Consider the following 13,559-nt stretch of genomic DNA (forward strand, 5'->3'; position numbering starts at 1 on the left):
TAAGGCAACAATGTAGTATTGCTAACATCAGAAACAGGCAGGTACCCAGGCTAACTTGTTGAGTGTAATTGGGTGCGTTCCAGATAGCCATATTATGTGCAAGACTGTACAGTTTACGAGATCATTACATCATAGTGATGTGGTAAAGAGCTGATATTCTATGCAGGCCTGAGCCGAATGTGCCCAATATGTATGTCACTGAGAAATGCCCTTGTTTTTACCTGTGTTTCTGTTCTGTGAATAGTTTCTCATCCTCACCATAAGGCATGGCTCCCACATGTTGTTCTGGGTTGTTAGGCCCCTGACATTGCCAACTCACTCTTAGATACAAAAACATTGTGATTGTTACCTTTTGTTTAAACTAGCCTGGTCCCATATGTTTGTCATAGCACAAGCAGACCTGGCTAACTCCTATCTTGCTATGTTTAAACCCATTATAGTCAAAGAAACAGAGAAAACACTACATTTACTAGTTACATTGAGGACACATGATGACCCACTGCTCCCATAGCTTTGGGTTTTAAGCTCAATATGGCCATAGCCCAGCTATGACCATGGGCTCAATTCAATCAGATCTGCTTTAGCCAACTTAGTGGATAGTGTCTGAGGTGGGAGCTGTCAAATCCACAAGTGGCTCCCAGCATTATACCTAAAAAAACTGACATTGCCATTAGCTGCATGCCGTAGCATTAAGATAAATCCCATGCAGCCTTGTTTAAAAGTTTGAACACTGGAATGTGTTCACACCGGCAAAACATCCGCTATGCGCATGTCTGCAATCGCCGGTTAACGCTTGATCTGATTGAATCTAGGCCTAAATCTCTTTAGAGCTGCACACAGCTTAGTGTGTGGACCAGTCGAAGGATTAATGTGCGTGTATGCGGTGGGAGTACAGCCTGTTGTGTGTGTGTGTGTGAAAATGTCCTTCCTTACCCTGTCTACTAAACAATGCCACTCCTTATTGTCATGGCTATGGAACTGTGTGTGTGCATGCGTGCGTCTCTTTTGTTTCACAGCAGACAGGCAGGTTCCCCAGGGGTGTGTGAGAAGGATATCATCATGTCGGTTGAATTATCATTAACCTTGGAGTGGAGTGGGGGGAGGGGGGGGGGGTGGAAAAGGGTGGTGGAGGGCCCCGCTTATTGTCTTACGCTAGATTTTCATCTGCACTGTTGATCGAGGATCCTCTGGAGTGACACCACCTGGCTGAAGACAATGGGGACTCACTATCTCTTCTCAGATAATCCTGCTGCGGAGGGAGAGAGTGGGAAGGAGGCTGATCCCAGAGGCTAGAAAACCGCAGAACACTTCATATCGGTCATTGAGGTCAAATTCAACCTGATACCCACACTTCCCTTTGCTCCCCTACTTCCCCCATCGTGATGCTGAGAGGTTGTGTTCACTGAATCAGGTGGATCTGTGCTGTAATCCTAAACGCATTGATTGATTTGCACCATTTTTAGACTGCATCCTGTAAACAGCAATCAATCACATGCAGAACACGTTTCTATTGGCCACTGCTGCTGGTGCTATCCTATCAGAAACATATTATACTACAAGGTACTATATCAGTAATATATTTGAGAAAGAATTAGCTAACACAAACAGTAGTCTCTATCAATAGTAAATCTTTAATCACAGTAGTTTGCACAATGCATGTCAGAAATCATTTTCCTATATAAACAGACCTACTAAAGTGCTTTGTAACACATATCCTACTCATTGTCTGGTTCAAAATTGTATCATTGCAGAATCAAATATTTCAATCAATATCATTCCTTAGAAGAAAATATATATATTAAAAATTGTAAAAAGTCAATGACATTGGAGACAAACAACACAATGACATGATTATAGACGTTATGTTGAAGCCGGCAACTTGTACCTACCCTATTTGATATATCATATATATTATGATATAATATATCATATCATTATTCAGGTGGTACATGTAGCGTTCGACCCATTCATGTCCCTCTGTCAGGGTGGGGTGGCAGAGCCCTGGTTCTATTCCCTGAGAGCAGTAACAACCCTTGCCAGTCCTCTCTTTCCCCCAGCTCAGTAGGGTTTGACTTGGGCTCGGGGGAGGATGTTCTTGGCTGTGTGGTTTCTGTGAGGAGAGAGATGAGACAAGACAGAAAGAGAGATTGTATGTTGTTCCCATACCAGCTTCATTACAACAACGTTTCAATCAGAGTCATAGTGTCCTAGGCACGTGTTCACAAAAAGTAATAGAGTAGGAGTGCTGACATAGGATCCGTTTAGCCTTTTAGATCATAACGAATAACAAGATAATCATCTTATTATGGGCGGGTAGGGGACCTGACGCTAGATCAGCACTTGAACTCTGGTATGTACAGTACCAGTCAAAAGTTTGGGCACACCTACTTATTCAAGGGTTTTAATTTATTTTTAATGTTTTGTACATTGTAGAATAATAGTGAAGACATCAAAACTATGAAATAACACATGGAATCATGTAGTAAGCAAAAAAAAGTGTTAAATCAAAATATATTTTCTATTTGAGATCCTTCAAAGTAGCCACCTTTTGCCTTTATGGCACCTTTGCACACTCTTGGCATTCTCTCAACCAGCTTCATGAGGTAGTCACCTGGAATGCATTTCAATTAACAGATGTGCCTTGTAAAAGTTAATTTGTGGATTTTCTTTCCTTCTTAATGCGTTTGAGCCAATCAGTTGTGTTGTGACAAGGTAGGGGTGGTATACAGATGATAGCCCTATTTGGTAAAATACCAAGTCCATATTATGCTATATATTACAGCTAAAATAAAAAAAAGAGAAATGACAGTCCATCATTACTTTAAGACATGAAGGTCAGTCAATCCGGAATATTTCAAGAACTTTGAAAGTTTCTTCAGTGCAGTCACAAAAACCATCATGCACTATGATGAAACTGGCTCACATGAGGACTGCCTCTGCTGCAGAGGATAAGTTCATTATCTCACTAGTTCACTTATCTCCCTCACCAGCTTTAAGCACCAGCTGTCAGAGCAGCTCATAGATCATTGCACCTCTCCATAGCCCATCTATAAATAGCCCAAACAATTACCTCATCCCCTACTGTATTTATTTATACTTGCACCCAAGTATTTCTGCTTCGCACATTCACCTACTGCAAATCTACCATTCCAGTGTTTTTAATTGCTATATTGTATTTACTTCACCACTGTGGCCTTTTTATTGCCTTTACCTCCCTTCTCACCTCATTTGCTCACATTGTATATAGACTTGTTTTCTACTGTATTATTGACTGTATGTTTGTTTTACTCCATGTGTAACTCTGTGTTGTTGCATGTGTCGAACTGCTTTGCTTTATCTTGGCCAGGTCGCAGTTGTAAATGAGAACTTGTTCTCAACTTGCCCACCTGGTTAAACAAAGGTCAAATAAATCAAATAAAACATTAGAGTTACCAGCCTCAGAAATTGCAGTTCAAATAAATGCTTCAGAGTTCAAGTAACAGACACATCTCAGCATCAACTGTTCAGAGAAGACTGCGGGAATCAGGCCGTCATGGACAAATTGCTGCAAAGAAACCACTACTAAAGGTCACCAATAAGAAGAATAGACTTACTTGGGCCAGGAAATACGAGCAATGGACATTAGACCAGTGGAAATCTGTCCTTTGGTCTGATGAGTCCAAATTTGAGATTTTTTTGTTCCAACCCAGTGTCTTTGTGAGATGCAGAGTAGCTGAACGGATGATCTCCACATGTGTGGTTCCCACCATGAAGCACGGAGGAGGAGGTGTGATGGTGCTTTGCTGGTGACACTGTCAGTGATTTATTTCGAATTCAAAGCACACTTAACCAGCATGGCTACCACAGCATTCTGCAGCGATACGCCATCCCATCTGGTTTGCACTTTAGTGGGACGATCATTTGTTTTTCAACTCTAGGCTGTGTAAGGGCTATTTGACCAAGAAGGATAATGATGAGTGCTGCATCAGATGACCTGGCCTACACAATCACCCGACCTCAACCCAATTGAGATGGTTTGGGAAGAGTTTGACTGCAGAATGAAGGAAAAGCAGCCAACAAGTGCACAGCATATGTGGGAACTCCTTCAAGACTGTTGGAAAAGCATTTCAGGTGAAGCTGATTGAGAGAATGCCAAGAGTGTGCAAAGTTGTTATCAAGGCAAAGGGTGGCTACTTTGATTATTTAACACTTTTTTGCTAACTACATGATTCCGTATGAGTTATTTCATAGTTCATTATTCTACAATGCAGAAAATAATCAAACTAAAGACAAATTCTTGAATAGGTATGTCCAAACTTTTGACTGGTACTGTATATACAGGCCCTGGTCTTATTTCTGAATGAGTATTTCCCGCCCAGTACCTAAGTACAATCATCTGATGTATGTGTGTAAATGTGTTTGCTACTCACTCGTAGACATCGCTGTGCTTCATCCTCCTGTAGAACTTGGCCAGTTTGATGGAGAAGATGATGCTGGGGACCAGGAAGATCATACACCAGCCCAGACTGAACCAGAACCCATTCTGGACACAAACACAGATGTAGGTCAATAAACAATATTAGATTAGCGCAGTGTATCATTTTCTGTGCGTGGGTGCATGCATGAAATCATTTTCTCACCAGAGACTCCATCATATTTGAGCAGACTACAACCTTCGCTGAGTCCACAGCTTCTGCCACTGGGCCACAGAGACCAATCTGTTGAGTGATCTACATACCCACACACACGCACGCACACACACACACTCACACAATCAAATTTCATCAAATGTATTTTATAAAGCCCTTTTTACATCAACCACAACCACACATAAGGCTGAGGCTAAACTACACACACACAAACATAGGAACCTAAAATTAAACCACACACACACAAGATACAACAATGCAGTGATACAGTAGTAGTAGAATGCTAAGTGAACCCACCGTGAGGTTAGCCCAGTCAGCATACATCGTGAAGTACCCCATCTGACAGTCTAGGAACTCCCTACTCGCCTGAGAAAAAGAAAGAAAAACAAGTGTAAATTCCATACATTCTCTATTGACTCAGAAGTCATGAGAATCAGTGGAGCTTTGCAGCAGAAAATCAGGTGGAATTCTCTATAACTATGTGAAGTGGGCCGTGTGACTGTGGGCTAAGATGTGAGTAATGGCTGTGGTGCTACCATCTCTCCTTCTTTCCTGTACAGAACACCTGAGGTCATGAACCAAATGAAATGGTTCATCTTTCTAGGAAAGAAACCCAAATGAGAAAAACTTGGCATATGATGTCATTTGGTATTTCATCTGGTTGTAAAGGATTTTTTTTGTGACTAGATATGCTTGTGTTTGTGCATGCGTTTGAAAGTGCATGTGTGTGGTTACTCACGGCCTTGACTATCTGTGTAGTGTTGGTGTTGAGGAAGTCTTGAGCTGTTCCCACTTTATTTAACACATCTCCTACTGTGCCCTAAAGAAGAAAGAGGTAGGGAGGGAGAAAGAGAGGGATGAGCATGCATTGCATAGCTACATGTTTTCATTGTTTAAGGAAAGAACCCTTGCAGCTCATGCTTTCTGAACATTCTGCAGCATTACTTACTTTGATCTCTGATGCTATGACACTGAGGGCAAATATGTTGGAGTTCAACTGAGTCTGAAACACAAAAGTCAGACAGGTAATATATCTATTTACAATATCTAGGACTCTGCTCTGGATAATGACCTCTTTAAGGATTTATAAAATAGTCATCGATAATCCAGACACTCAGATAGCTGTATATTTAGTACAAACACACACGTGACATTTGCTGACGTTGTCCAGAGCAGAAACAGATAGCACCAGGCCAGTCAGACGTACCAGTTGTGGGATGATGGTAGTGACAATGCCTGACTGGATCCCTCTCAGGCCTTCAGCCTCCTGTGTCAGCTGATATTGAACACCTGTATTAATCTGTTGAGAGACGTGCATCACATTACTGTCTTTATACAAACATCTAAATGACTAGTACACACACTGATGTTCACATCGTATCATTGAGGGAAGAGCCTGAGAGTGCTCAGAGGGAGGGAATATGTTTGTAACAATGTTACATGTTTTATTACTCACTTGAACAGTAGCAAGTTGGTCTAACATGCCTGCTATTTCTGTCAGATTAATGCTGGAAATAACGTTGATCTGAAACAGACATAGAAATAGTTATGATAAGTCTTTGTAACCATACTGAGGTGACGCTACATGTTGTCCTAATATACACTCCAATTGAACACGTTCCAAACTATTAGAGGCCAAAGGTCACACATAAATGCACAAGCACATCTACATGTACTGTACATACACACACACTTTGTACCTGCTGTGTGACAGAGCTTATGTCAACATCATGGACCATGTCAGAGAAGCTGTGTAGCTGTTTGCGTGTCTCAGGTGTGAGCAGGGTGATGGTAGGCAGTTTGATCTCATTACTGTCAAAGTGTTGCCGAATCTCTTCTTTGTACTGGGAGGCGAGAGGTGGACTCATAATTAAAAGGAGTAGCGGAAACATTGTGCTAGTATAGCAGATGGTTTGAAATATGGACGTTTACACCACTTTGGAAGTGGAAACATAAGACATGATTTGGGAATTAATCACCCATATAAAGTGATTCCCAGTAATCATCAGTAGACAGTGTATGGTGATAGAAAAAGTAAAAACCACATGTGATAAGAGTAGAAACCGTAGCGTGACAGTCTTACTTTGGACACGTTGAGTAGATCATTGAGGTCTATGAGCTCATACAGGTGGAGGGTTGTCCATAGAGGCCTGTTCTGTTCACATTCACTACAAACACACGCACAACAATACATCCTTACTAGTGATGTGGAGGTTGACTAATAACCCGCAGCCCCAGCGGTTATATCCGTGGTGTGGCGGGTTTAGGGTCATGAAATATTGTGTGGATGAAGGGCGGGTGGGTTAAATGAAGAGAAAATAATACCTTAAATATCCATAAATGTATCATTCACCTTGTGCAATTTATATCTATAGGCTACATTGACGTTTTTCTTTCAATATTTTAGGCCATCTGGCATTAGTGCATAATGCCTAAGCTTTAGGACCTAGCCAACACGCCAACCGCCAACATGCCAACACGCCAAATGCTTTTGGAAACGGGCAGAAAAAGTTCATGTTCAAGTCGATCATGGAGGCAAAAAAGGAGTTGAAAATAAAGAGAAGGGAGTGCCAGATAACTAATGTTTGGGAAGGGGAAAAAGAGAATGATAGCAGATAGATAGATGTGTGATGATTGTGAGGCGCGATACAAATTCGACAGTCACAAGACGGGGACTTCAAATAGGCCGATGGCACATCAAAGGAACTGTAGCCTACTGTTCAGATGGGTTAAATGGAAACTGAATTCTGGACACCAACTGTAGGTTTATAACCTCTCATATAGCCTTAATATGAACTCCTGCAGAATTAAGCCTTTCTTGCAGTAAAATTGTACACCAAATGTAGGCAGAATTTTGACTCGTGTACAGGAGTGGGGAAATATGATTGATTTATTTCAGCATCCTGAGAGAATGCGAATGCGCAGTTAGATACCTACCATTTGTAGGTGCAATCTTTATCAACCACATAAAATATGCATCCAAGCCCAAAATGAAATCTTATCAGAAACAGATTGGGTCATTTTCACAGCCGGTCAAACTTATGTCTTTTGGAAATTTTGCACAGAAAAACTTTCTAGTTTTTTGTTGTTGAGTTATTGCATTTTCTACCCGGTCCCTAAACATCTTTGCTCCGCGAAAGATTCAGAGATGATAGAAAACACTTTACCGATGTCAACTATATTGAAGCATTCATTCTATCGATTTATTACATTATTCTGGTGAGCAAGTGTTTATTTAGTCTTCGAGGGCAACATATAATGACAGAAGTAAAGCTGCATTTATTTAATTTTACACAACAGTGGAGGCTGCTTAGGGGAGGACAGCTAATAATAATGGCCGGAATGGAGTGAATGGGTTTGATACCATTCCAATGATTCCATTATTATGAGCCGTCCTCCCCTCAGCAGCCTCCACTGATGGACAAGTTGACTAACAAATAGCCTACCAAAATGTCGGTAATTGTCAGGCGGTTGCGAGTGGGTTATTAGCCCGAGTGGCGCAGCGGTCTAAAACACTGCACCTCAGTGCTTGAGGCGTCACTACAGGCACCCTGGTTCGAATTCATGCTGTATATCACAACCGGACGTGATTGGGAGTCCCATAGGGCGGCGCACAATTGACCCAGCGTCGTCTAGGTTTGGCCAGTGTAGGCCATCATTGTAAATAAGAATTTGTTCTTAACTGACTTGCCTAGTTAAATAAAGGTGAAAAATTTAAACTATTGCGGGTGGGTGCCGGTGAACAAACAGCTGACCTGTGTACCATTAATCCTTACATTGCATAAGAGCAGAAGAAAAACAAAGTTACATTTAGCAAGCACTCTTATCCAGAGTGACTTATAATAATACTTTAGAAAACCAGAAAGAATATCTTTAATTTACATAACCCTTTATAAAGTTGCTTCATACTTGTATACTTCAATGAAAGACAGGTTGCTCTTCAGGCCCAGTATCTCTCTTAAATGGAATCCAGGTATCAGGCCCGGAGTGTCAACAAACTGTGGAGAGGGAAGACACAATCAATCAATCAGTGAGTCAATTCATTAATCGTGCATGTATGAGAGTGTGTGTTCTTACCTGTAGTAGCTGTCCACTGCGCCAGGGCTGGCAGACCAGTGTGTAGACATTCCCTCCCAGTATAAACAGTATAAACACCACCAGCATGAAGAGCCAGGAGAACAGGAAACTTAGCCCTGCACCCCTATACACACAGACAAATACGTTGAGATAATTATTTTACCAAATGTCCCTTATGCCCATCCTCATACCCACCCACACACGCAAACAGACATAGTGACAGTACTTACGCCATTAGGAAGGTTCCTGCGCAGTCGGCGGTGCTGGATCGTTCTGTCGGGTCGTCTTGAGGGCTCAGTCCCACCAGACCCCAAAACAGACCCAGAAGGTTACACACTACAACCAGGAGAACGACACAGCTCAGGATAATACCCACACCCCACCTATAGAGAGACAAAAACACAGAGGGATAATTACCTTATCTGTTCAGCCCTGTCAGTGTGTGCGCGTGCCTATGTGTGTGCACTCATTACCTGATCATCTCTACCCACTCTGCCTGTGGTGAGTACATGTCGATGTATCTCTGAGCCTCTCCCAGTGTGTGTGAGATGTTGCTGAGGGCAGAGACAGGGATGTATCCCTTCACCGAAGAGATCCGTCTCTTGATGACTTCAAGCTGCTGCTTCACATCTGAAGGAGAAGGATGAATAATATCTCTAGACACTGATCCAAGGTCAGTTTTAAAGGTATTTAGGTTAAAGCATAAGATGTGGCTATAAGGCTAGTAGACATCAGACTCTTGTTAGTGTCACTGTGAATAATAATGACCGATAACAGCAAGTAGTTTAACTAAACTAGTCCTAATCCTATAACAGTTAGTAGTGACCGTGAAGGTAAATACTCACTCTGTACCATGTCCCTGGTGTCGTTGGTCACTCTCTGGGGAATACTGGCAAATAAGTATTCTCCCTGAAACACACATGGTCAGAAACGTCCTCTGTAACTACTGCAGAAATGACGCATAGAAGTCAATGGATGAAAAATGTTGGAACAAGAGTGGATCTCAATTCCTCCCACACAAACAGGAACATGCTGTGGAATGTCAGTTACACTTCACTAATCCATTTTGACTGCTCTCTCTCTCTCTCATATATATATTACACACACACACATATACTGTATGTGGGGGGGGGGGGGGTATTTAGTGTGCCTATTTAGTCCAGACAGAATTACCTCTTTCACTTTTGAGTTGAGATTAGTCTTGGTGACGTCATCAACAACCCACTGCAGCTCATTCAGACTGGGGATCTATGGAACATACACAAACACACACATAAACTTGAGGTTACAAACAGCTCATGACTTCTCTGCAGTGTGTCATTCTTATTCTTTGGCAGCAGGGTGCAGCAAAACCAGAACCACCCACTCAAATGACAAATTCCCGTTGTTACTTTGGCATGTATTGCCTTCCTTATGCTTGTTATAAAAGTAGAACAGTGATAGGGGGTGAATGAAATACTGCTTTGTTTTCCACAATTATATCAGAGTAACATACACCATGTTTGTTCTCCGTGCTACTGGTTTGTTCTCGATAAGGAACTTATCTTGTGTTCCTCATACTGTGTGTGGGCCTGTGTGTGTATATATATATATATATACATTATGAACTGTAATTTTCCTGAAACCCGAGCCTCTATTTGTGGTAGCTTGTTTGAGAAAGGGGGAAGAGGAGGGGAGAGGGTTAACCCACAAACAGACTCAGCGTGCGTCAGCAACAGTAGAGTGGGAGGAGGAGGAACACCCTGAGACCTGATGTCATAAGACAACAGCGTGAACCATTTCCACATAACTAATTTGCCTGTGTCATATCCACCCCATTAACTTCTGCTGCAAGACCAGCACACATCGTCCAAAAGGCCTGAATCGTTCCTCATCAAGGACAAACCAGTAAGATGAAAATACACACCAGTGTGTACAGGGGGATAACTGGGATATCAGAGCTACCGAGGAATTTGCATTCGGTGGTGGAAAGATGAGAAGGAGGGAAGAAAAAAGGGAGGAGAGCAAAGAGAAAAGAGAGGAGAGGCGACGCAACACGATTGCACTCACAGTGATAGTGGTGTCAAATGTTAGTTTCTCTAGCTCTGACTGATAGGCAGAACACCCATGACAGTCAGGGTCTCTCAGTGTGCTGTTGATGCGGTCTCTGACAGAGGAAACATTCGCCTGGACCACAGTCACATCAGACTGGAGCTGGGTTAGAGTAGAGTTCAACCCCACCAGCAGGACACTGGTACGGTTCACCACTAGGATACAAATGCAACATACACACAGATTAAAATGTCAGAAGATGTTTGACTTTTGAAAGCTCTTTATTAATAAACCATTCATGTAGAGAATTCAAATGAAACTATTTCAGAAGAGGAATACACACACACAGGATGGAGTTGTACCTTTGGCTATATCTCCGACAGACTTCAGGGCAGGGTTCATGGGGCCCTCTAGACTTCTCTGGATCTCTCTGCCCAGCAGAGGACCTATGTCTAGGGGAGAGACGAGAGAGAGAAGGTAGAGATGTATGTAATTGTTGACCAGTGTTTCTCAAATGGTGGATGGCAGTCTCTTCTGGGTCAAGACAATGGTCAACATAATTGTTTCAGTGCGTTTCTACTTTGAAGAACTTTTGCACACATTATGTGAATATCTAGAACTTGGAACTAGATTCAGCTGTGGGAGAATTTTTTCTTGAGCCGATGATCGGGGGGCCGGAACATAATTACAAATCATTTGTAGACTGCAAATTGACCACAAGAAGCCCAAACATATAATATTTATCAAACCTTGCTTGCATGTGTACAGTCATGGCCAAAAGTTTTGAGAATGACACAAGTATACATTTCACAAAGTCTGCTGCCTCAGTTTGTATGATGGCAATTTGCATATACTCCAGAATGTTATGAAGAGTGATCAGATGAATTACAATTAATTGCAAAGTCCCTCTTTGCCATGCAAATTAACTGAATCCCCAAAAAACCTTTCCACTTAATTTCAGCCCTGCCACAAAAGGACCAGCTGACATCATGTCAGTGATTCTCTCGTTAACACAGGTGTGAGTGTTGACGAGGACAAGGCTGGAGATCACTCTGTCATGCTGATTGAGTTCAAATAACAGACTGGAAGCTTCAAAAGGAGGGTGGTGATTGGAATCATTGTTCTTCCTCTGTAAACTATGGTTACCTGCAAGGAAACACATGTCATCATTATTGCTTTGCACAAAAAGGGCTTCCCAGGCAAGGATATTGCTGCCAGTAAGATTGCACCTAAATCAACCATTTATCAGATCATCAAGAACTTCAAGGAGAGCGGTTCAATTGTTGTGAAGGCGGCTTCAGGGCGCCCAAGAAAGTCCAGAAAACGCCAGGACCGTCTCCTAAAGTTGATTCAGCTGCGGGATTGGGGCACCACCAGTACAGAGCTTGCTCAGGAATGGCAGTAGGCAGAGTGCATCTGCACGCACAGTGAGACGAAGACTTTTGGAGGATGGCCTGGTGTCAAGAAGGGCAGCAAAGAAAAACATCAGGAAAAACATCAGGGACAGACTGATATTCTGCAAAAGGTACAGGGATTGGACTGCTGAGGACTGGGGTAAAGTCATTTTCTCTGATGAATCGCCTTTCCGATTGTTTGGGGCATCTGGAAAAAAGCTTGTCTGGAGAAGACAAGGTGAGCGCAACCATCAGTCCTGTGTCATGCCAACTCTAAAGCATCCTGAGACCATTCATTCATGTGTGGGGTTGCTTCTCAGCCAAGGGAGTGGGCTCACTCACAATTTTGCATAAGAACACAGCCATGAATAAAGAATGGTACCAACACATCCTCCGAGAGCAACTTCTCCCAACCATCCAGGAACAGTTTGGTGATGAACAATGCCTTTTCCAGTATGATGGAGCTCCTTGCCATAAGGCAAAAGTGATAACTAAGTGGCTCGGGGAACAAAACATTGATATTTTGGGTCCATGGCCAGGAAACTCCCCAAGACCTTAATCCCATTGAGAGATTGTGGTCAATCCTCAAGAGGAGGGTGGACAAACAAAACCCCACAAATTCTGACAAACTCCAAGCATTGATTGTGCAAGAATGGGCTGCCAGAAGTTAATTGACAGCATGCCAGTGCGGATTGCAGAGGTCTTGAAAAGAAGGGTCAACACTGCAAATATTGACTCTTTGCATCAACTTCATTCAATTGTCAATAAAATCCTTTGAAACTTATGAAATGCTTGTAAATATACTTCAGTATTCCATAGTAACATCTGACAAAAATACCTAAAGACACTGAAGCAGCAAACTTTGTGAAAATTTATATTTGTGTCATTCTCAAAACTTTTGGCCACGACTATATACAATCATGTCTCTCTATGATGCTTGGGATTACTTCAGAACAGATTTCCAAATTTAAAATCACTTGGAGCTGGGTTTTTTGCCTGTTCGTGAACCCTGTTCTCAAAGCTCAGGTACAATACTTACCATTGAGGCTTCTGGTAACCTCATCCACTGTCTTATTGCCCTCTATCAGCACACTGTCAATTTGCTGATGAGACACAGGAGACAAACACACTTAGACACAGGAGAGATGACATAAACTTGCAAGACTTCCTCAAACACATTTAAAACACACTGAAACTATGCACAGACACATCAAAGCCACTACCGATTTACCACACAACCCTGCCCGACCATTACCTTATCCCTCTCTCCCTCCCCTTTTTTCCTCTCTCCATCCTCTCTTCCCCTTTCTCTGAGTCTCTCCGATTCAGATAGGTTGGGTTAAATGCGGAAGACACATTTCAGTTGAATGTATTCAGTTGTACAACTGACTAAGTATCCCCCTTTCCCTTTCCCTCTCTATCCTCCCTG

At 42.3% G+C, this 13,559-nt stretch overlaps 1 protein-coding gene across 2 annotated transcripts in view; it reads right to left on the minus strand.

Moving 5' to 3' along the window:
- Positions 1-1,614: 1,614 nt before the first annotated feature.
- Positions 1,615-13,559, minus strand: part of LOC110502250 (prominin-1-A) — a 37,397-nt gene continuing 25,452 nt past the window's right edge. For both annotated transcript variants that reach the window (XM_021580143.2, XM_036960339.1), the window contains exons 6-24: positions 13,170-13,233; positions 11,099-11,188; positions 10,755-10,951; positions 9,879-9,953; positions 9,551-9,614; positions 9,179-9,335; positions 8,936-9,088; positions 8,706-8,829; positions 8,538-8,626; positions 6,712-6,796; positions 6,329-6,472; positions 6,085-6,153; positions 5,836-5,928; positions 5,578-5,631; positions 5,368-5,448; positions 4,926-4,994; positions 4,620-4,709; positions 4,410-4,522; positions 1,615-2,110 (exon numbers count right to left, since the gene is read on the minus strand). In XM_021580143.2, the coding sequence (XP_021435818.2) occupies positions 2,059-2,110; positions 4,410-4,522; positions 4,620-4,709; positions 4,926-4,994; positions 5,368-5,448; positions 5,578-5,631; positions 5,836-5,928; positions 6,085-6,153; positions 6,329-6,472; positions 6,712-6,796; positions 8,538-8,626; positions 8,706-8,829; positions 8,936-9,088; positions 9,179-9,335; positions 9,551-9,614; positions 9,879-9,953; positions 10,755-10,951; positions 11,099-11,188; positions 13,170-13,233 (1,863 nt within the window). In that variant the 3' untranslated portion in view covers positions 1,615-2,058. The remainder of the gene's footprint in view (positions 2,111-4,409; positions 4,523-4,619; positions 4,710-4,925; positions 4,995-5,367; positions 5,449-5,577; positions 5,632-5,835; positions 5,929-6,084; positions 6,154-6,328; positions 6,473-6,711; positions 6,797-8,537; positions 8,627-8,705; positions 8,830-8,935; positions 9,089-9,178; positions 9,336-9,550; positions 9,615-9,878; positions 9,954-10,754; positions 10,952-11,098; positions 11,189-13,169; positions 13,234-13,559) is intronic.

This window comes from Oncorhynchus mykiss, chromosome 23, assembly GCF_013265735.2.
Source record: "Oncorhynchus mykiss isolate Arlee chromosome 23, USDA_OmykA_1.1, whole genome shotgun sequence".
In the NCBI taxonomy this organism is placed as follows: domain Eukaryota; kingdom Metazoa; phylum Chordata; class Actinopteri; order Salmoniformes; family Salmonidae; genus Oncorhynchus; species Oncorhynchus mykiss.